General features: G+C 41.3%; 1 protein-coding gene across 6 annotated transcripts in view; it reads right to left on the minus strand.

Moving 5' to 3' along the window:
* Positions 1-2,713: 2,713 nt before the first annotated feature.
* LOC118409633 (regulator of G-protein signaling 20-like) overlaps positions 2,714-23,088 on the minus strand; it is a 41,502-nt gene continuing 21,127 nt past the window's right edge. For 5 of the 6 annotated variants that reach the window (XM_035810790.1, XM_035810789.1, XM_035810788.1 and 2 more), the window contains exons 2-6: positions 16,894-17,088; positions 9,874-9,990; positions 7,497-7,558; positions 6,882-7,054; positions 2,714-6,591 (exon numbers count right to left, since the gene is read on the minus strand). In XM_035810790.1, the coding sequence (XP_035666683.1) occupies positions 6,403-6,591; positions 6,882-7,054; positions 7,497-7,558; positions 9,874-9,990; positions 16,894-17,033 (681 nt within the window). In that variant the 5' untranslated portion in view covers positions 17,034-17,088 and the 3' untranslated portion in view covers positions 2,714-6,402. Of the gene's footprint in view, positions 6,592-6,881; positions 7,055-7,496; positions 7,559-9,873; positions 9,991-16,017; positions 16,183-16,893; positions 17,089-23,088 lie in introns of those variants that run through there. The other variant, XM_035810793.1, reaches the window with a different exon arrangement.

The following is a 23,088-nucleotide window of genomic DNA, read 5'->3' on the forward strand; positions in this document are numbered from 1 at the left end:
CAGTACACAGCATCCAGCAGATGTGCCAAGTCTGATGCATCTTGAAACGGAAAAACATCACGTAAAGAGATACATGACGCAAACATGCCAGGACCCTGACCCGGAAAGGCCAAAGATCAGCCCTTGTAAAACATTTTACTGGTGCATGGCTGAATGTTGCCTCGCTATGTCACCATGGGTAATCAGCCGTGCTATGGGTCCAGTGGGACCGAGTTGGAGAGATAGAAATCTCCTACGGAGAGCACATCCAAGCCGTTCTGTTTGCACTGGGGGCAAACGGTGTTAGTTACCAGGATGCCCGATCTCCAGTTCATCAGCCTTTCTAGTATCAAACTCAAGGGTGGATGTGATAAGATTTACTGAGGCATGTTGCCCCGAGAGCTGAGAAGCTGACCTTTGTAGGCCCTGGAAACAGTCAGCATACTGGCTAACGTTTGAGCGATCTGCAGATGAATTGCGGATGGACTCGGGCTACCTGACTTCATAAATATGCTTCTAGATTAGGCTGTAGAATTACATGTAATGTCACTGCCACAAACGGCCACAGAAGCTACAGACCTGGTCAGGAAGATAAGGTTTCAACGGCCACAGCTCAAGTGGCTAACTTAAACTGATGCTCACGCGCACGACCCTTTATTCCTGACACTGTATTGCGGGCGGTGGGTAATGTTTGATGAATGGATAAATATGAATGTGCATGTCAATGTTACCATTAGCCATATAGAGTCATGCCGAAGTGGCGAGATCATCAATTGTATCCGTCACATTCATTCAAGTATTCCACCAGACCCCTTCCAGAAAACGGCTGGAAACTGACCTAATCAGCGGCTGAGTTAATGGGCCAATGACGCCATCTATCATTCTGTCGTGGCAAGACAGTTGTTTCCTTCCCGGGCAAGCGGAGAGAACCCGTCTTGATCAGGACGAAGTGTTTATTTTCAGGACATCCGTTACACATTGATATGCCTGGATGCTTGTCCGCTGGATAGGTAACTAGTTCATGGTCGCAGGTAATTCTACATCGGGTGTTGAAAAGGAAGTTTGTGCTGTAACAATGTGAAAAGGACACTATACGAAATTAATTTACGGGTTCTTTTTAAGATATCCTGATATACGTTCTAGTTTCCCAACAAGAGCTTAAAACTGTATGCTTCGTGTCAACACTAACGTGGGGTACAGGTGGTGGTGATAGTGCACTCATGACTTACAAAACATCTAAATAGACTCGTTATGTGTGCGCAATGCCAACCAGGCGGATTGCCAAGAATGTGGTAGAGGTCACCTCCTGATCCTACAACGAAGCTTGCCGAATGATGTCTAACATACCTCCCTACAGACCCTATCTCACTACGTACTTTTGAGGTACGTTGGAGTTTGTTCACGGAGGCCCCTCAGTGCTATTTTAGCCGTTTTTCAAGCTGGCGTGAAGCACTGTTGCGTTTCAAGTCTAGATGAAGAAGCTACCGGGAAATAGCAGCGTAAGCAATTTATCAAAAATCAATGAAATACCATTTAAATGCATCAGAAAGACATACATACTTAACATATCAAGTACAGGTAACGAAATACATCTAACCTTAGAAATAACCTAAAGCCCCTTTTCACTGAACGAAGGTACGTTGGAGTTTCTTCACCGTTAATTGTTCACCAAAGTGAAATGATTAAAAATGCATAGGAAATATATTTGTAGTGACAAAAAGACCTGCGAGCATATGCTTCCGCCTATATATCTCTTGATATTTTCTTTCTTTTTTCAATGATCGTAAGTATACTTGTTGTTTGTTTCTCTGACTGTAAATATTATGGCTAGAACAGCTAACGTTACGTAATATGTAGTTGTTATCGAAATTGTAAGGTATACTAAAGGTATTTGTCAAGTTATCAATTTAGGCCCAAATTGGTGCTGTTTACAGTTGCCCATTTAAGTCATAAGTCATGGAAAATAGAAACTTGAAGAAGAGGTCAATTCTATCTGATTTCTAATGAGCACCTTCCAGCGTTTCAACAAGTATTATTGCCCATAAACGCATTGCAGTATATCGATGTCTCGCTGGGAGGCGTAGTATCATAGATGTCTTATATATCAAAACGTTATTGTTGGCCAAATAAAAACTTCTTGGTGAAATACCTCAAGTTTGTGTTTGTTTGTGCGTGCGTGCGTGCTTGCTTGCGCTTGTGTGTTTTTCATATTCTCCTTTCATGGATCATTACCTCCCTTACACCCAGAATGGAATATTGTAACTATCCATCGAAAATGATAAGATTACTGCCTTTTCTGGTTATATATTCAGAATGTTAGTATGTGTGAGAATAAAACATCTTTGTCCCCGGCGAATACAAGGACCAAGAGACTACTTTATGACCCCTTCCTTCACTGTACAACACCACCCAGACTGATGCAGTGTTCGTGTCCTGATAAATCTATTCCTATCATTAGTGTGAGGTTTTGTGCATGTGGTTCTATTACATATTGTAAAATCAACGATATTCTGAAATGCCATGTCTCTGCGATGAAAGGATGTAAAGTGTGTACGGCGAGCGTGTAAACGCTATAGAAAATTGGATATTGTGGTAATTTAATCTGTGCATGAATGCATGTATGCATTTTAAATGTTTATAAAATGTTTTGAGTTAACAATCAAGTGTGGTTGCTATTTTTCATACACTGCAGCTACATGTGATGTTAACAAAACACACCCCTGACAAACTCAACTTCAAAGTCAACATACTTTGCATATAAAGTTTTTTCATAGATTGCACAAGTTCTGACAACATCTTTACACACCCCATAACTTCTTACACATCATCTGACACAAAACTATTTACAGTACTGTACTGGCCACAGTTGTGGGGCCGTCTCGATTCTGTCTCGTGTACTGTCGTGAGACTATGACATGCGTTGTGAAGAATACATGGCCGGAGTGTACCCATAGGAGATACCGTAGTGTAAAAGGAAAAGTCTGGATGATAAGTATGCACAGCAAAATGCACTGTGGGTAACAGGGCAAATGTGAACCCACAGTTTACCCACAGTGCATTTCACTGTACATACGTTCTTAAAATGGTAAGCTGATATCGTATTGGCAACAGACTACACCATATTCCATTCATGTAGAGTTTTCTTGGCTAGGTTTTGATCCACTCGCACTAAATCATACAAGCTTGGTCATGGGAGTCAATGAGAAACTCGCGAAAGTTGTTTTTTGTGCGTTTTCTAACTAGCTAGGACCTAATCTTGACTCTTGTATTTGAAAACCATACAATTGGAAGAGAACTACGAAACTACCGACGATTGTATCCGATTGAAAGAGCACCAGTATGATGGAATTGTACAAAGAGGCATCTCCTACGTGCATGTCCCGGCCATGTGTTCTTCTGGTGGCATCAATTACCATGTAGTCCAAGAGAAACACTTCGTCCAGAAAACATTCGAACTAACAGTAACGTAGATGACAGCTAAGAGAACAATAAGAATAATGTCTACAATCACTAAACAGAAGTCGGGATTGCTTAAATCAAACGTACAAGTACAACTAATGGTGACAAAGGCATCCTGAGCGACTGTTTAGAGGGCATCAAAAATAGCTCATGTCTGTAGCTATTTGGCTCGTAGAGACATCTGCTAAATGGCGATGATTGTACCAGAAATACATAAAATACATACACACTGTACAGTCTGTACATCCCTGTTTCTTCAAAACTCCTTTATATGAACGTTTCACTGAACTTTCTTTCACCGTGACCTCGAAGAAGAATTCTAAACAAGGCTGAGCAAAGTTCGGATTACATTTTTGACAGCATGTTGGGGATGCCGTAACTACACTTTATGTCACAGACTAGAACATCTCTCATTAACAGTCTTAGTGAAGGTGACAACCTTTATAAGGGTAATATTTCAACTAAAATGATAAATATTACCACGTAAACAGTGCTTCTCTCTTATTTGTTAGTGAGGCTGAGTGTTTTGCTCACATTGTTTATGGACAAATATACATTTCTGTAAATACACCATCAATGTTTTTCAAAATCAATAATGACAATAATTACAAGAACAACTATATATCAATAATCAGGTGTTTGGCTGTATTTCAAAGGTATCACCGTACTTAGAAGGTGAAATATTGCTAGATGTGGTGACATCTGGTTTAGGGGAGGTGACGTTTGAATTTAGTAGAGGCGGCGTCCTGCGCAATCACGCCTTTGTCTGTTGATGCGATTTATTCCGTTCGGAGTGTCATTGGCAACATGAATCCTGGGTTAGAACACAAAAACTCGAAACACCTCAGGATGGTAAAGACATGAAGAAAGGTTCCATATCCTTATCGGCAGGTCTACACAGTATCTGGCTCCGCATCAAGCGTCCTTGACGATTCGACACAGGTTCTGATTAGAGTTCCCGCCAGTGTACCCTATGCTGCTCAAACACTGGGCAGTTTGAATAAGGTGTTTACTTCACGTGTTGAAGATGACGGCTGATGTGATATATCTCATCATGAGTTTCTCATCACCTCTCGCGGTTCTGCTTGGTCCCGGCTGCCAGAGCAATTTTTTTCGTTTTTTTTCTGTCTCCTTACAGACACCCCAATACTAGTAGCACAGCATAGACTTTTTCAGCTTACTTCATACATCAGTATACTGTTTCTACATAACAAGACGACATCTAACAAAAACTCATAGTACCATATACTTCATAACGGTGAGGAGACATCAAATGGCGACCTGCGCCTACATTAGTTATTCGTGAAAAGCCCTTTTACATTGACACTTGTTTAGTTAGAAATTGGCGATGATGAAACGTCTTTCGATAAGCAGGACACAGTCAGCTACGTTGATCTGATTGCCTAACCTTTGTTTCCCTTGCACATAGTTTTTTCTCAAAGTCCACGCACCGATTGCATGATGACAATAGCAAGACGCAAAGCGCATGCGCTGTACATGCACGAACAAGTCTTGTTTTATAGTGGCAATGATCAAAATCACTGCACAGATTCGTGTCTTGGAAGAATGAGTCTGCGAACTAAACCCAAAGACAAAAAGCTCCCCTTCGCTACCTATCTAATTATCATAATACTAAGATAAGACCCTGCGATATCTAAAAGTTCTCACATTTGCCAGTGGCTAATTTCAAACAAAGAAACGTCTAAAAAGAATATTTTGAGATCCTAAATCAGAGCGTCCTGGCCTGGCTGATCCGTTCATAGTCTATCCAATGTCAGCACTTTCGCACTTTTCCAGCATGATCGTTTTGCGCAGTTCGTATGTCTTGTAGAGTAAGCTATTGAAGCAGAAAGGAACGTAACCACTGTTACACCCAGGTATTCAAAAAGTGCACATATAGGGTCTGCTTCGCAAATACCGAAAATGGTGAATTGTTTTGATCGATCTTAACCATCCAATTTCGTTGTAAGCCGAACGTTACTGAAAGATGTTGCCAATCTAGGAGGGTACTCCTTGTGACATGAAAACGTGCAATTTTCTCATCTACTTCGTGAACATGACTAAAATATATCACCAACATGCAGTTTGTGTAGAGGCCGCTAGGGGTTTATTAGTAGTGATGGAGTCGGTACTGGTAACTCTTGCAGGAGAAGATTAGGCCGTCCATTCGTCCATGTCAACAGTTCGCGCATACACATTTCCTCTGCCACCTGCTACCGTTGTGCCGGTTCTCCGGTACTGTGGCCACCGTACCGACCGGAGCGGGTTGGTATTGGCCGTGACGTCTAGGTTCGTCCGCGGCTCCAAGACAGAGCAGGCTTTTGAAAAGGGTGACAAGTCGGTTAGAAAAGTCCAGCGGAAGATTGCCGATTTTTCATAAAACATGAACAGAGTTATGCAACAGGAAACCTGTTCCGTGATGTTTGCATCTGGGATACTGGATGCAATGCCCGACCGCCTGAGTATACGTATTTCCCACGGCACATCTGACCTTCGTTCCGGTTGACTGCTTCAGATGTTCTGTTATCATCTGACAGTGTGTCCGTCAACACAACATAACCAAACAAAGGCTTTATGAATCGGTATGGCTTTTCATCACCCACAGTAGGTGGATAAAATGTCACAGTACATGTACGTGTATCACATTTCTCTGATACCTCATGCTGTGGCAGCAGCACAACGTACTGGTTCCTATCTGGCGCGGGAGATACCGTAGCCGAATTCCTCATCCTCCCGATCTGTCATCGTTGATCCAAGGAAAGTGGGGAGATCACACGACTACTTCCACATTCCTGGCCTGAACAATTCCCGTGCCGCCACACGATGTGAAGGAAATCGATATTGTTGTACAAAATATAACATATTACAAGTACATCATACGCACACGTTACGGTCGTAGGAGGTGCAACTAAGTAATACAAACAATATACATAAAGCTATAGTGATACCCATTCACCCCAAGCTTCAGCTAGATGCTCCTTCTGATGACACTTGTCTTAAGAGGTCTTTGAACATTTTGGAGTTCAGAAATCTGGGGTAGGAGTCTCTATGCATCAGTACATAGATTTGCTGTTGCGCTTCGTCGAACGTGCTTGGAGTGGGATCCACCATGTTTCTGTTGATAATCTCCCGTACTCGTGAGTCTATACTCACCTGTTGGCAGAAAAAAAAGAGTTGTCCAGTTTCAACTTTTGTAAAGAGAATTTACAGGTATTGTCTACGAAACATAATCAATAATGCACAGAGTAATGTGCGCTAATGCTTTCAGGACTTGTCTAATAGATATGGTGTTGCTGCCCAAACCATTAAAACACAACAAAGAGGAATATTGGACATCTTGATAGATCACAAACTTCATTACTGACCACTTTGGGCAGATTGACATTGGTTGGTACATGATGACACAAACAATTTGTTATCAAAATGTGCACCTTTGCTCTTACCTCTTTTGGGGATAGAATTGATATGTAGTCTTCGTATATTTGCCTTGCCTTCTCTTCGATGGCACTTTGATTCTCTGGCTTTTCCTCCTTCAAATCTTCGCAAGCCAGCCAAAACATCATGTTTTCCTCGCTGTATTCTGTCTTGAGAAACTCCCTGAATATTATTCTTCCATCTGAAAGAAATCGCACGGAATGAATATATTGATTATCATATGTAAAACTACGATTTGGTCATACAAATGTTAACTCATCTCATCTGCATGCAAATCATGTCACATGACAACTACATAATACCAACAATGATGAACATGATCCAAACACATGAAATAGGGAGGTTCATGGTTCTATATGGGCATGCGCATTGAAATGCATTGCGGGTAGTACGTCAAACTACCGTCCCGTGAGAGATAAATAAACACATTAAGTATGTTCGAGACAAGAACCGTTTACAAGTTAGGAGCCTTCAACTTTGACATACTTTAAAATTTCGTCGAACACGCGTTCTTAGAACCATGGATTTCCATATTACATCACATCCACACTATCATCACATTGCATTACGATACATGTACATGACAGATGCTAAAAATAGATTTAGTAAAAATAGTTTCTTACGGCAGCTCTTCATCATCTTGTCAAACGACTTTCCCCACTCGTTCACCTCCTCCATGTCGGGCCTGCGAACACACGGGCAATGAGAAATGTCACCTTTTATCACAAAGAATGTATGTGGGTATTTGTCAGTATGCAGAGCTTTTTATTCCATCTGCGCACCTAACTTTATCAATACCGCAGGTACCGCGGAATTGCTGCAGTGGTGACAAGTGCCGCATGGTGGAGCCCAGCAAAAATTTAATGACATTTACTAGACTGGAAACAAAACAATAAAACATTGTCTCGCTACACGAAATGCTGAATGGATGTTATGTGTATAGGATGACTTAAGTATTAGTGGGTACTTTTGACTTGCTGTGAAATGGCTATCGCCAGGTATTTCCTGATTGTTATTCGGAAGTACAACATGTTGGGTTTATGATGTTGCTAGCAACATTCTCATATGCATCATTAACAATCATGTTATGTTTGATACATAGTGTAGTTAGAAAGGGATTTTTCCATTCTTGCGAATAGATTATGACACAATGAAAATTGAAATGCTTATCAAGCTCCTTTTGAGTATTTTTCCAGAGATGTACTGTCAGCGTAGCTGGCGTTCAGTTTTTTCAGTTTCTCAACTTCATGTGCTGAGGTACAACTGTGATTTTAAGACAGATTATGAACCATTCTTATGGCAGGATGTGCTCGACCATGGCCATGGCATTTTGTTTATTCAAAATATATCAGAAGTGGATGCAAAATGTTGTAATATAAAGAATTGATTTTCTATAATGGATTGATATCAACAGGGTTTCAGTTGTGCAAATTGAACTGTAGAAATATAAGTCGAAGTCCTTCCCGCACCAGATGGTACATAGGGCGGCGCCCATCTCCGTTTCAGTAGCCCTAGGCCACACAATCAATACACCAGGGGGGGGGGGTAGTCCAGAGGTAGTGATGTGTGTTTAACTTCCATACTCTTTCCGAATGCTAAGTGCTCAGCAGAGAAAGTACCATGTACCATTTTCATGATCAAGTCTTTAGTATGACTCGGCCGGGGATCGAACTCACGACCTACCGAGTGCAAGGCGGACATTCTACCCACTCGGCCATTGCACCGGTAAAAATATAAGTAATTTCAATAATCCACGAGTACGCAGGCACCTGTTACGGAATTACAATTCTCTAGGAAAGTTTAAATGATCACCAAATGATATCATATTTGGAAGACGATCTTAATTAATGTAATGATACCAAGAAAGGCGCCTTCATATGATCAAACCCCTACATCACTACACAAAATTCTAGCAACGAACAGAGTTATACATATTTGGAAAAGAATGGAAAAGAACCGTCAATGACCTCCATCTGCGGAAAAGAAGAACAAAGCACCTCTTTTTTTTCGAAAAGAGTATTAAGATGGTTTAATAAAATACGGGGCTCTATCTAAATGTAAAAAAAAAATCTAATGAACACTGGGTCTGATGGGGAAGTGAAGGGGCGTCAATCATTTCTAACCTTATCATTCTGCTATCAACAGTGTACAAGAACCGTCAATCTGTAGTTACGTGATTGATCCGTAAATCGTGTCTAATTCATTAATTTGTGTTTGTACAAGCGATTGTCGCCAGAAAAGACAATAAACTAACCAACCATTATCGCGGGCCATGGTGAGCTAGATAACGTATTGAAGTTATTCAAGATCTTCAATATTGTTACATTGTCAAAAGTATGTCGAAAAAGGATCAATAAGGAACTATTTCAAGAGTTAATCCAAAAGCATCACCACCAAATCCACAGAAATGAACAGCGTAAAAAACGAATTCCTTTTCATGATGTTGACATTGAGGATTACAAAATAATTTCTTCTCTGGCGGACCAAGGGAGGGGATATTCTTTTAGCACCTCCTTGGGCGGCCAGAATAGCATAGAACATATATCTACGTGGCAGGTCGCATGGATCCTATTGGCCGCAGAGTGACTTGCGACAATGGCGATACTGCAAACACCAGCACGAAGACTACTCCGAGCCTTTATCCTATGTGCAAATAGGCTTATCAGACAACTTGTCTGTTACTTTTTTACTCACTTTTTCATAGTACAGGTTGTGGTGTCAACGTTTGTTTTGTAGGAAGCTCATGCGCTCATCAGTGACTGTCAAGACGACAGTATGGGTAGAGTTAAGTGATACAATAGGGATAAAACGTTTAACCGTCATTATGAGAACACACAAAAACATGCTGCCCTCTCGTTATCAGACAGACAGACTGACCAAAGGTCACAATGGTCAGTAGCAAACCACATAGAGGGTTCAGCAGTCTAGGGCGGTTCTAGACTGATGTGTGTCTTTTTTGTGAGCGAATGCAGATCTGTAGAACATCAAAAATACACTTACTGGCCAGATGCTGTCTTTTCGTCAACCTCTTCCAACTTGGTTTCTCTAGAGGACGTTGATTTGGGTTGCCGGCCGTTGTCTCGGCTTGGTTCGTCTTGACCTCCTCGGACCGACAAGCTGGAACAAGGTCAAAGGGCACTGGTCACTTGGGGTCAATGCAGTTAGATTTACACTCAATACTAGTGTACAACATAGTGAGGCAACATTGACGATGACGGAAAGAAACGAAAAATAGAACAACACTACCTTTGGCTTTGTGGTACAAAGCAAATAAATATTACGATACCCATGACAGTCATTCAGTCTATATACCGATCATATGATACGGTATGGTTATACTGTACAAGTAAGCTGGTATTCTTCACAAACTTCTGTGTGCTGAACATACATATGACAAGTACTTTTTTACGGGAGAGAGATTTTTTCTGTTTCAAAATAGACCCCTCTTCACAATGTTGGTTTACTCTAAACGTATAAACCCCACAGGAATGGTACGCTAGTAAATATGACATACTGTTGTCTATCACATGACAACATCGAAGGGTAAACTAATTCTGTAAGTCTAAGCACGATAGGAATGGGGAGAGGGGTTTGACAGGTTGTACCACCAAATTTAGGGGTGGGGTCAGCTGTGATATCTTAAACTAACATTGGTAAATGTTGACACTGGTTATGCAAACGAATTAAGTTCGGGCCGATAACAAAGTAGTATAGGATGGTCTGCATACTTTCCGAAGTTCGATGAGGTGTAGCAAGCTGTTTTAATTCACCGTTAGTCGTAGCCTCCCCGCTCTAATTCAACCGTTGATAAGTAAATCGTGAGGTATAGCACGTCATTTGTTATCCTGAATTCATAGTACATAAATCCTTCCTAAGTCGAGCGCCAGATCACCCAAATTTCACGACGGAAAGTCAGAGAGCCAGACTAGTTTCTAGAGAAAACAAATCCAGTGGAATGATCCAATGAAAACGTGCCCGAAACCTTTCGCAATAACAAGTCAATTTACTGTTATCCGTTGTCGGGTCTCCCAAATCTATCATAGTTGAGCGTCGCCAGGAAGCAGACCCTCTTATAGCTATATATAGCGCGAATGTCATTCCACAGCCTTGAGCAATAGTGACTGTTGTGTCAAACTTCAGAGACTTGTTTGTTTGTTTGTTTGTTTGTTTTACACACCCCGTAAACCGCCTCATGCCATAACGCACTCGGTTGGTACTGGAGAGTGCAAGCTGTATATCCAGACAGATTTATTTGATTCCCGGATGGAGCCCTGCTCTTAAGCTTATTGATAGGTTTGGTGGGTTCTTGAACTTGCTCGGGGTGTGCTTCTCCCAACACACGGGATTTCCATTTAACGTGTTATTCGAGGGACATCCTAGCTAGCCGAAGATATGTAATATTGGCACCCGTGAGTAGTGTGAGGAAATTGGTGTTAAGTCCCTTTCTTCACGGCACAGCGTCGATACCGTGACCGGTTGGGGATTCAAACTCAGAACCTGCATGTTCTGAGTCAAAAACTCAAAGGCCACGACCATAAGTGCCGCCGTTAAATGAGCGCTTTCATTAACCTTTCCGTCCACTTCTTTTAGGCGCCTTTCCGTCCACGTCTTTCATGCGTGTGTTTGAGGCACAGTTTTGCCAAGTCAATAATCCCTTGACATTGCAACCCAACAGGACAGCCGAAGGTTAGTAAAAATGGTTCGTTAGCGTCAACGGAGGTCACCAGAAGATGAACAAGGGAAGTATGTGGCCCATCTTGTAGCAAAAGGTAGTGGAAAAACGACCGTTGATTTGAACAGTTTTTGTTCTTCTCCTGTCTCTCTACCTCCATCAAAAATAATCAAAATAAGTTTTCATAATGAGTCGAGCATTATATATTTCCTTGTCCACACAATAATGCCGACCTCAATCTGTACAAAACGTTTGGTTCAGATCATCAGCGATATTGCCCTTTTTTTGTGTAATCGTAAATGGCAAAATGGCGATGTTACATCGATATCCTGACCTGGTATGTTCCAGGATGGCTTACACTTCGCCTGGATAGCTTACACAGTAATACATACAGGTGGCAGCAGCGGGCATAAGACCGATCATAACTGTCCATTACAATTAGCAGTTCAACCAATAATAGCAAGGCAATTAGCTGTTCGACCAATGAGAGAGTAGTTGCATCTCCCTAAAATATTTGCATTTTTTGGCTATTCAGCATCTCTACAGGAGGGTAAAACCAGGGGGAAATGACATTAACCAATGTCTCAAGCAGCCATAGTGCAGAGTAGCTAGTGCAGAGGTATAAAATTACATTGATGGCGGGAGTTTGACATTTTGCTGTCAAATATTCCTATGATACCATGATTCCCCCCCCCCCCCCAGCCCAAAATGGGTCAGGCTTTTCAGTGACAAGGCGGTACCATCTCATTTGGGGGTGGGGTAATTACATGACCAAAGGTTACTAATATTGGCTGACTTTGTAAGATTTCTCCCGCCCACAGCACTTATGCCTAGGTTACACATAGCCGAATTTGGCTCCCGACTCTCTCCCGACTATGGTTTAGGAGTCATTCGGGAGCTAGTCGGCTGTAGTCGGCTGGCGTTCGGCTGAGTCGGATGGCGTTCGGCTGGCGTTCGGCTGAGTCGGCTGGTGTTCGGCTGCTCCATCCGAATGTTTTGAAATGTTCAAAACATTCGGCTCTGAACGGCAACTCTGGAATGGGTCGGTTGGTGGTCGGCTGGTGTTCGGCACGATCGGCTAGTGTTCGGTTGGTGTTCGGGAAAAAAGTCAGCAGTCAAATTAAATCTTAACCACGCCATAAACATTGCTGATTTACTCCCAGCTTGTTTCCAACTTACCAATGATTCACCCCAAGAACTTGGACAAATCTCGGCTAACTCATTCCCAAGAAAAAAGACTATTGCCAGAACGTAGACGAATCACTCCCGAACTTCACACGACCGACATCCAGCCAAAAACAAAAAGACCCATAAATGCCGCACTGGAGCTATATGTGATCTAAATTTGATCTCTTGGTGATGTTTACAAATAGAACAAAGGGCATTCTTGATTAAAAACGAAAATGAGCACTCTTTTGAAAATCGCTGATTATGTCTATTTCAAGTCGAAAAAGGGTCGGCAATCGGTTGGGGATTAGTCAGGAGTGATTCGGCAGTCTGCGGCTAGAGGTCGGGATGGTTGGTGATAGGTTAGTTAGCATTTGGGACATAGTCGGGAGTAAGTCATTTACTGGTCGGGAGGTGTTCGGGACATGTTCGGCGCAAAAAAATAGGCGTGGCCTAAACTGGTCAGACTACTCCCGAACTACTGCCGACTTGGGTCGGCTAAGAGTCGGCTAGTGTTCGGGAGCCAAAGTCGGCTATGTGTAATCTAGGCATTAGATTAATGGACAACTCTAACATTTTTGCAAACGTATATTTCAAACTAAAATGGTTCTACGGTGCAACATGCTTATGACCACCAAATTTGTTGGTTTGAGTGGTTAAAGCTTGATGACTATATATTACACAATGACTTATCATTCCATCGGGGACAAAAGACACTATTGCTCTTCTGTCATAGGTATTTTTCAATTGTTAATGAAGTCATTTGTGTTTGGTCAGCTTTAGAATCGACCCAGAAGTGTTTTGGGCTGTGAATAATTGAGTGATTAGGGTGTTTTTGTAACCAAGGCCACGACAAGTTAGTGTTATGGATGACATTAATTTCCTGATTTGAAAAAAAAAATATCTATGTTCCCTCCGTCGATGTCAAAATGATGTCAATAATGAGAAAACATCTCGTGCAGTATCCCTGAGTGTTATTGTAGAAAAATTGAAGTAACACTAGTGAGGTTACCATGGTTGATAAAAGTGAGGTTGCCATGGGAGAACATGTAGAGGTGAAACTGATTCTGTAGTCGTAAAAGTGTCGTAGCCCTGAGTGTAGTTGTAGGGATACTCAGATATCACACTAGTGTTAGTTTTTGGCACTTCTTGAATACAGGAATAAACAACTTGTTGACTGTTAAACCATGTTCTGTTGCTTGGATTATTGTTACTATGTTTATGGTCTCTATCTAAAAGAAATAGGCAGTTTATTTTTCCTTATTTTTTTTTCGCGCTCTCGCATCAGGTTTGGAGTTTGCAGAGGTGTCATGCTTAAAATTCACTTGCTGTGGCCTAAGTGGTGAATGTACCATTAGCAGTTCTCCTGGGATTGCCCATAGCCCCGTGGCTATACAGGTTGATGCTAATTGTCACATAGAAAGGCAATCAAAGGTTGAATAGCCTACAGAACAGCTCACACGACCTTGGGTTAACGTTGGGTATCACGCTACGCCATGCTTGAAAGAAAAAGGAAGCATGTTGTGCATTGCTTCTGTATGCAAATACATGCCCGGCTGATTCATTGTAAAGTATACAGCTGGTAAACAGATAGAGGAAACTAAAGTGTGTATGCAAGCGTTTGGTGGCATTTATCTATAACCACTTATATGTGCTTTCAATATGTATACTTGCAGTGCACACAACCGTCCATTCACATACGGTACACGTTAATGTTATATTCAGGACCACGGATATTATCACTTCAAGCTAAACGTCTTTCTTGGATTCGAGACATAACGGAGTTATTGGTTAATTTCAATTAACGTGGTGGGCTCATACGACATATGGTTTATCATTTTTTCATCTAAGTTGAAGGGGTTACCCATGTGTCTGGAGATGCTTCAATGCAATAATAACTATCATAATTTCATTGCAAATTCTTGCCCGTGGGCGAATTGTAAGCGACAAAAAGTCACAGACAACAGTGGTTAACAGTGTAGTAAGCGAGTACGTCTAAGTCTACCTCTAAAATGTTACTTAATTGGTTTGACTTTCTTTTTCTGAGGAAGTACAAGACAAAAGATCCCACCTTTTCTGTAATGTGTGGGTTCTGTGACGTTAAGAGGAAAGTTTTCTTTTTACTCTGTTAACGTGTAATGATTGGGATGGAGATTGGTGACCTCTTAAATTAAAGAGCTCTTTTCTTGATCGTAGAAGGGACAGATCGAAATAAAATGCACCGTGACTTTGCTTGTCATGAAAGGTCTACTAAACATTTATATTCTCTTGCAATGGGGCCCGGGATTGCATTAATACTTTTCTGTCAGTAGTGATGCTGTGCTAAACGTTGACAATTACAGCTTTTACAAAGCACTAATCAAGCAATTCTGTCACCCGCTGAAAGCATGTCCTACTGGGTCATCACATGTCTCAACACTGGGTCTCACACGTATCACTCATCAACAAAGGTTTGCTCTTGTTGGAAACTTCGGACATAAGAACCCATGGCCCATTCATCTCTGACAAATGTCCTAATTGGATCCTTAATTAATGGAAAGAAACAAGATATGAGCGGAAACCGCATCAAAGCACAGTGCCAGGGGCACTCTTGAAGCAGAATAGACATCACATATCTTAAAGTCGGATTATACAGTTCAATATTTTAAGGAATATTTCCCGTGCTACTCAAATAGCTACCTTCCAAATACATTTTGTTGTATGTTAAACTTTTTAATTTAGATAAATATTCATTTTTCAAACCACATTCAATTTACTAAATGAAAGGCAATGCTCGGTGGGTGGTTATTTGGGTCATAAGTAGTTAGGAAATTAGGTGATGACAAAAATAACTCTCCACTATTTCTAATCAAATCTTGGACTCAGCAGTCAGCACACTACGTTGGTTACCTTTCAAAGCATAGCATTGTTCCTCGGTTACATGATGATCTTTGTTTGGACTTTTTATTCAGTCAGTTTGACAAACACAACATACGCGTTCATTCAATTTTGCCATGTTCACTCTCATTGGCCACGGCATGCACACTGAAGACGACGTATGAAAACACGAGACAACGAGAATAAAACAGTCCGTCAGATTTTTGGGGAATCGTGGAAGCCAGTTTACTATGTAGGAAGCTATAGATGGTGAGTAAGAAGGAATATTGCAAATATAAAAGTAAACAGCAAAGGCAAACTAAAAAGGTAGGTTTAGTAGCAGCAGCAGCTGAGTTGTCTTTGTGAGACAGTGTGAGATAGAAAGGGCGCTTCCATTAGAATTCCCCAATATCGCACGGTCCGTCGGTTTGAAGTGGGAACTGACTTACCCAAAGAATTTGGATATTCTACGGGACATCGTACAATCCCTACTGCAATGCTGCGATAAGTCGATCTATCTAAGGAGCTATGTCCTGGACGCGTATTCACACATGTCCACCGTGTCGCATTCCTCGAGCACACACTGTATCCTTTCGCACTATCGATGCAATTTTCTGAAAAAGGGCAAAACGTGAACAGAGACAAAGGTTGCATGGAGTCAGCGGCACACATTTCAATGGCTTTTCCTCCTAGCCTTTCTTCACTGTGAGGGGCTAAGAAAACAACAAAGTTGTAGAACGTGACTTAGAAAGGATCCAACGCGTGACACGATTGATGACAACGTAATCCATCAACATAAACATACAGAGGGGAGGACACTACCAAAGACGCCTACCAGAACCTGGGAAAACGTGTCCACGATTTACTTACAAAAACAAGGCCTCGACGAGAAACAAGTGCTTAGCAATGCTGTCATACGAATAAACATCCTATCCATTCTGTATTAAGGTCAGTACAAAACGTTTCTGATGGTTATTTTACCATATATACTCTTCTTAAGCTTTGTTTATCATTACCTTTATTTTATTTTCTCTAACGTTACCCTTTGTAATACTTTCATGTCGCTTGATAGTTTTCGAAAACAAAGGCCATATATTGGTACATTGTGAGAAACAAATTAAGAGGAATCACATCAATAAACGTTTTTGCAGATTCTTTTTGCATGCCCTTGGAAGGTGGTAAAGACAGAACAAATGTAGCTGTTTGATGGCGCAGGAATGTAAACAATGGTAGTAATAACGTTAGCGGACATGAAGCAAACATATAATGGAGATATATTCTGCTTGGCTACGTGTGACAGATAGAGGTGCCGTCTTCCTACATACCAAGAGCAGCTGCAGCAGCAGCAGAAACAGAGGCAACAGCTCCCTGGAACAGCTCGGGAAGATGACGTTGACAGCGGACTGCTTCCTGAAGACGCGGCCTGAGGTACGTGTGCGCCACCTTCCGCTCGATCCTGCCTCATCCTTCGACGATCCCGGATATGACGTGTCAAAGATGGCGGTTAGAGGTCAAATCCACTGTAATGGCACAAACACCATACTTCATTTTGGTAATTTTTGCAAGAAAACGTGTCTTCTTCTTACACTTGAAATGATCATCATGCCCCACAGCAGGTTAATTGATCGGCCGATGAGTCTGAGAGCTCTAAACCAGATTTTCACAATACGCCCGGCGATTTCTCTAGATATCGGCCGATGTTTGCAAAGCCAAGTATGATGGGGAATGTTTTAAGGTGAAAATACGATTGAATCTCTGGACATTTTTAATTCGACGGTCTCCTTGCGATACCAACAAATACGACCGTAGCTCATTGACTGTGTGACAGGAGCTTATAACCAAAAGGTGTACAATAAGATAATCTTTAAAGTTACTTTAATATCAGGTGTTACGGTGTTTTCACTAATTCCTTCCAAAACCACAACACCGAGCGTCCGTAGGGCAAACGTTTCCTAGTTTCTGTCTTAGAATCACATAGTGTCACAATTAGTTGGTTGATCTTGATGATTTTGGTCCAACGATGAAGGAGAGTTGGAGGATATGTATTTACTCATTAAAGGAAAGTGAAACCTATCACTTATGATTTTTAATTAGTGTGTATAGATATCTCAATTCTCTATTATTAGTAAGATTAATGATTGTAGGTAGTCCAAGGTAAAAGGTATTTCTGTTCAAAGGTGAGGTCGTTCTCAATTTAACAAGGGTTTTCAAATCATTGTGTAGGATGGGCAACGCTTTGTCATTATTTTGTTAGAACGCTGCTTGCGGATATGGCAGTTACTACTGAAGACGACCGCATGACATGTACATTTATGCAGCCCTGCATTTTAATCGCTATTATCCTAAACTAATTAATATGATGCGACACGAACCAGCAAAGTAGATGTATAAGACAATCAGTGACCTACTTCGTAAGTAGCATACATGTCAGACCAGTTGTGCGCCGCGCTATACGGGTCTCCCTCCACCTCGTAGGGCGTAATCAACACACGAAGGATTGTAAAGTGTTCTTGTGGTTAGAGGTGTTGCGTTAGAATCCCTAGTCTAGCAGGCCCTAATGCTGTGCCCTTGGAAAAGGCCCATTACACCTATCTTCTGATATGACCCAGGTAAAAATTAGTACCTTGCTTTGGATAGTAACGTTCTCTAGGATGGGACATAAAGCCAGAGACCCCGGGTTTGAGGACAGTCACGCATCGAGCACGTTAAAGACCCTTCCACATTTATCGAAAGGACTAGACGTCCATCGCAGTGTGAGTAGTACAACCGTGCAGTCTATCTTATGCAGCTTACACTTACTGCACAAAACTGGCGCGCGTGTTACGCCTAGAGGCGGTTTATCTATTATGCGAAACAAATAACACATGGCACGTACGGAAAAGAAACACGATCATCAAACAATACAAAATAAACACGAATATCGACACCTATTTTGTGCAGGCGTATTGTCATTTGTCACAAATTCACCGTATCTATACTGAATATTGTTCCGTTATGAGATGTAGTCTCAGAGCAGGCATCACATCTAACAAGGTACTTTTCCTTTGGGAAAGAAAATTACAATTTTACCATAACCTTTCATCCTACTCTGACCAACTATGCCAAAAGCTGCACCCAAAGTAAATATCTGTTTGTCAGACATCTGCGTAAACAAGTGACCACCCCAAATGTCAGGAATTTCATGGAACATCTGTTCCCCTAGCCAGTAGAATATGAAATAGTCAATTTCGCTGCTATGGCAACCTTTAGCTTAGCCTTTCCCTAATGTGTTCCATTGAAGTTCCCCGGCGATTGATGTGGTAGTGTGCCTCAGGGTATCTGCATGTGGGAGGGGGGGGGGGTGTCGAGACGTACATGTACATGTCCTCCAGCAGAATTTCAACTCAGGTACACGTCACTCCTTTCATATCTTGCAACACGAGTTAAATAGGCTGTAACAATGTGGTAAAAGGTAACCTATACCACATAATATTCATTGTCGCTTACAATGCGTGCGTCAAACAGGATAATGCTAGGGGTTTTTTTCTACTATGGTAGAGCAGTAAAAGACCCATAACTCTAAGTGTCATACATTGATCCCAGCAAACAGACAAAATTAAAGATGAAAAGTTCTGCACATGTCTTCTGGCAGTACTTCATGGGTTAATGACCTCTTGATGTTTGATCCTTATGGGACTGAAATATCAAAGTCACGGGAAAGAGGTTTACGGAATAGATCTAGGCCTCTAAATTTTTCCGTTATGGACGAACCTTACTCATTGCAGATTTAACGTGTTCGCGTCTTCATAAAATGTGTGTATCTTTCACAGATTGATGGGAAAATGTGGAAACGCAACATCTGCATGTAAAATACTCCTGCCTTTTATCGGAGTGTGTTTCACAATATACCTATATCGACATGAACATCAGCATGACTACTTTACAATTTCCCCCTGTAAGTCCTGGGTTTGTCACATGCTGCTATCAAGTGTACTTAAATATACATTTCATTCTTCTATACCAAAAAAGGGATAGGTCCTGTCCTTGGTGCTGAACTATTATTACACGTATGGTGTAACACTATCTGCCTAATAGTCACAGTTGCTGTTCTAAGTATTGTGAGATTGTGACTATAGAGTTGCATTTTTTCACATATCTGTGCATATAAATCAGGTTCAGAGGTGTAATAAACAAATCATTTCCATTTCTGACATTATAACGATCACATTCAACTAGAAATCAGTTGATTTTTATTAAGACGTTTCTTTCCAAGATTTTGTTGTTTTGGGAATAGGGCAAGAATTTGCATCAACACATTTGTATGTACAAGTTGATGTACCTACAACACAGGGTTATGAATATGCAGATTAGTCTACCCACACTTGGCCCGTACGTGGGTGGGCAGGGCCGCCGAGACTCCTTCTGGAGATAAGATGCCACGTGGATTTCTAAGAAGGAACAATCAACGCCCGCCATATGATTGAAATAATATCAGCGGTACAAGTCTGATGTCCGCGTTTGAACCCACGTAGGCGGTATATTATGGCATAGTAGCGAGGAAAAAACTTTCCCAGTTGCCAGGCGACACCTTGACTGCGCGTTACGAGGGATTTTGCTGACTATACAACGAGATATCAAAACCAGAAGTTCACTGCAGTACTGTAGGAAGCCACTAAGAGCTCCTTTTCAGGCCCTGCTCACATACATAATATCACATAGATCCATCAACAACTTCTTGATTTATGCTGTATAAACACACACAATTACACAAATGGCATCGAAAACATAACCTTCTTTGCAAATGTATTTGATATCGTACCAACGTGTTAAAGTGTCACGACTTCCTCAAACGAAATAGTATTTTCGATTTTTAAATGGTCCAAGTATAAGCAAAACGAAAATAACATTTAATTTGGTTCAACAGTGGCTGGACATCACAACCTCGTTATACGCAATTTTACATATACATGTGAAGCTTTACGAAAAACGAAGACATGTTGTAGAGCAACTTAAAATGTCATGAATGTCGTTCCACAAGATTAATCCACATCGATTAAGATGTTAAATAGTGAACGTGAAATGCGCATGAGCTGTGAGTACATACATGACGGTCAAGATATATCCAGCATACATATGATATAACGAGACACAAAACGACTTTTGGGTCCATCCTGCATGAGAGAAAGCCATTCCATGGAACTGACTTGCTATTTACCTGATTCAGCAATGTCGGGATTGTACTTTTGTGCTTATACGTTAAAGTGTCATATGTCCTCCGTAAGTCGCCTTTAACTCCCATCTCCCCATCTGGTAATAGTTAAAGGTCCAATATCATTTCCCAATTACAATTACGACTCTTATCGGCTAAGGTCCACTTATACAAACGAGTGATTAAGAACTATAAAATTTCATTCGTAAGTATTTAAGAAAACCTCTCAACAAACTAACCAGGGTGACAAATTAACTCATTGCAGAATTTATGATATCCATTACGCCACTGAAGAGTCCAACAACACTTTCTGTAAAAGTATGAGCTTAAAATATACCGATTCAAGGGACAGGCGTGAATCGGAAGGACGAATCACCTTTAATTACATCTGGTATTCATACAACATGTTAGGTGTTGGTTTTAGTGGACAGAATGTCCAGCGTTAGTCCCCATCTCTCAAACAGCCGATTTTACAGTCAATAGAGGAACAACAATACCCCGTGATTCAGATTCAAAGGTGAAGGACACATGGCTGATATAAAATCACGTCAAGGTTTCAATGGACAAAAGGGGTCGTGCGAGGAGCAACAATACGTCATGACTCAGGTAGATAAACTATGAATAGACAGAAAGGCAGGTTTGAATTTTAATATCTATTATGAGAAGGAAACATGACCTTTGCCAGTTGATAGACGCTCAACATTTTCTATTTTCTTCTTTTAGCAGGAAATTTTTATATGGTACATCTTTATAAGCAAATCCAACTCTTCTTTAATTTGTTTTAGTGTGGCATGCCGAATTTGTCGTCAGCACTTCAGCCGAGTTGTAGCTTATTTCCTGTCCGAGAATAATCATGTCAATGACGCGGCGTAAAGGCCGAACAAGGTCATGATTAGTATGGGTACGACTAGCAGACAACTTTAGAATACGCTCCTCACTGAAATTATTACCACAAGTAAATGATATGTTTCCAGGGCAGCATCGTAGTGGGTTAGAAATAAAACTGTCAAAGGTCGATATGAAAAATAGTTTTGCAATTGTGATCATTGCAGGTTTTTGTAGTCGGGTTCAATGTTTAACTTAATGTAACATAACAACATAAAAGTCTGCAATACCCTAAATCATAAATCAAAACATTATTGAATCTGTAGGGCAATGCGTACTCCAGGCCGATTCATAAAATGGCACATATCATGCTAACGTTGAAGGTTCCACGATAGAGAAAACAGGGTGTAGATCGCTTGTGGCGTGGTGCTGGACCCCGCCAGAGGAATCTTAAATATTGCACGGCAGAACTCATGAGGGAACTATGGGCAATAACGATATTGGGCCCCATTTGGGTCATTGGATGGCCAGCGTTGGGCGGAACCATTATTTCGGCGTGCGGAGGAGGCAGTGGATGGGTGTGGGCGGTTTGCTGGAGCCCACCAGCTTACAGAAAATTTGGGTTGAGCTACACAGCTATATGAATCTCCATGGATTCAAACTGGTTTGAGTATAAGTTATGCGCTTATCGTACGTGTGGGTCTCTCAGTCACATTTCCATTTCATTCATTTCAAATCTTTTTAGCCCATTTATCTGGGATATTTAGTAAGAATTCTAGCATCGTGACAGAGGACTAACGACAAAATCTTATCTCCAAAATTTGTGTAGGTACAACAAGGCTTATAGTATCATCTACAATCATTCCCTCCTGAAATTGACCCGCGACAGAGAAATTGTGCGTCCTTAAATGCCCCCCTTCTCCATTTCAAACCACCTATTTATACCGTGAGGCTTTTACTAACTAGTGTTCCGTGTACATACACGTGTGAAGGATCCTATATTCCCCCTGCTGAATTCATGAAACGAACGTTGTTCAGACTGTCCATGGCAACCATGACCTTCGCTAATAAAGAGACAAGACGAAAAATATAACTCTCTCCTACGCAATAAAACAGGCAGAAAGACAAATTACGATTGCCAGTTTCCATGCAATACAAAAAACAAAGAGGGCGATGTGTAAATGACGTAACAAAATGACGACATTATCATATCGCCATAAACGTTGTACAGAATAGAAATGAGTTAGGTTGGAAGAACAAATGTAACCATCCTGGGTGTTTGATAGGTGTAGTGTGCCGAACGTGCTGCCGTTTTGATAAAGTAGGTCAATAAATGTATCGCGGGAATGAGGCACTACTTACAATTATTTATAGGGTGCAAATAAAACGTCGTGCGTGATTTAAGTAGATACACAGGAACACCCCCCCCCCCCCAACACACACACACGCGCCTATCGTATTGGGCGTAAAACTGCTATTCTCCATGCCCCTTTAATTGCTAGATTTC

The sequence above is a fragment of the Branchiostoma floridae genome, chromosome 2 (assembly GCF_000003815.2).
Source record: "Branchiostoma floridae strain S238N-H82 chromosome 2, Bfl_VNyyK, whole genome shotgun sequence".
Classification (NCBI taxonomy): Eukaryota; Metazoa; Chordata; class Leptocardii; order Amphioxiformes; family Branchiostomatidae; genus Branchiostoma; species Branchiostoma floridae.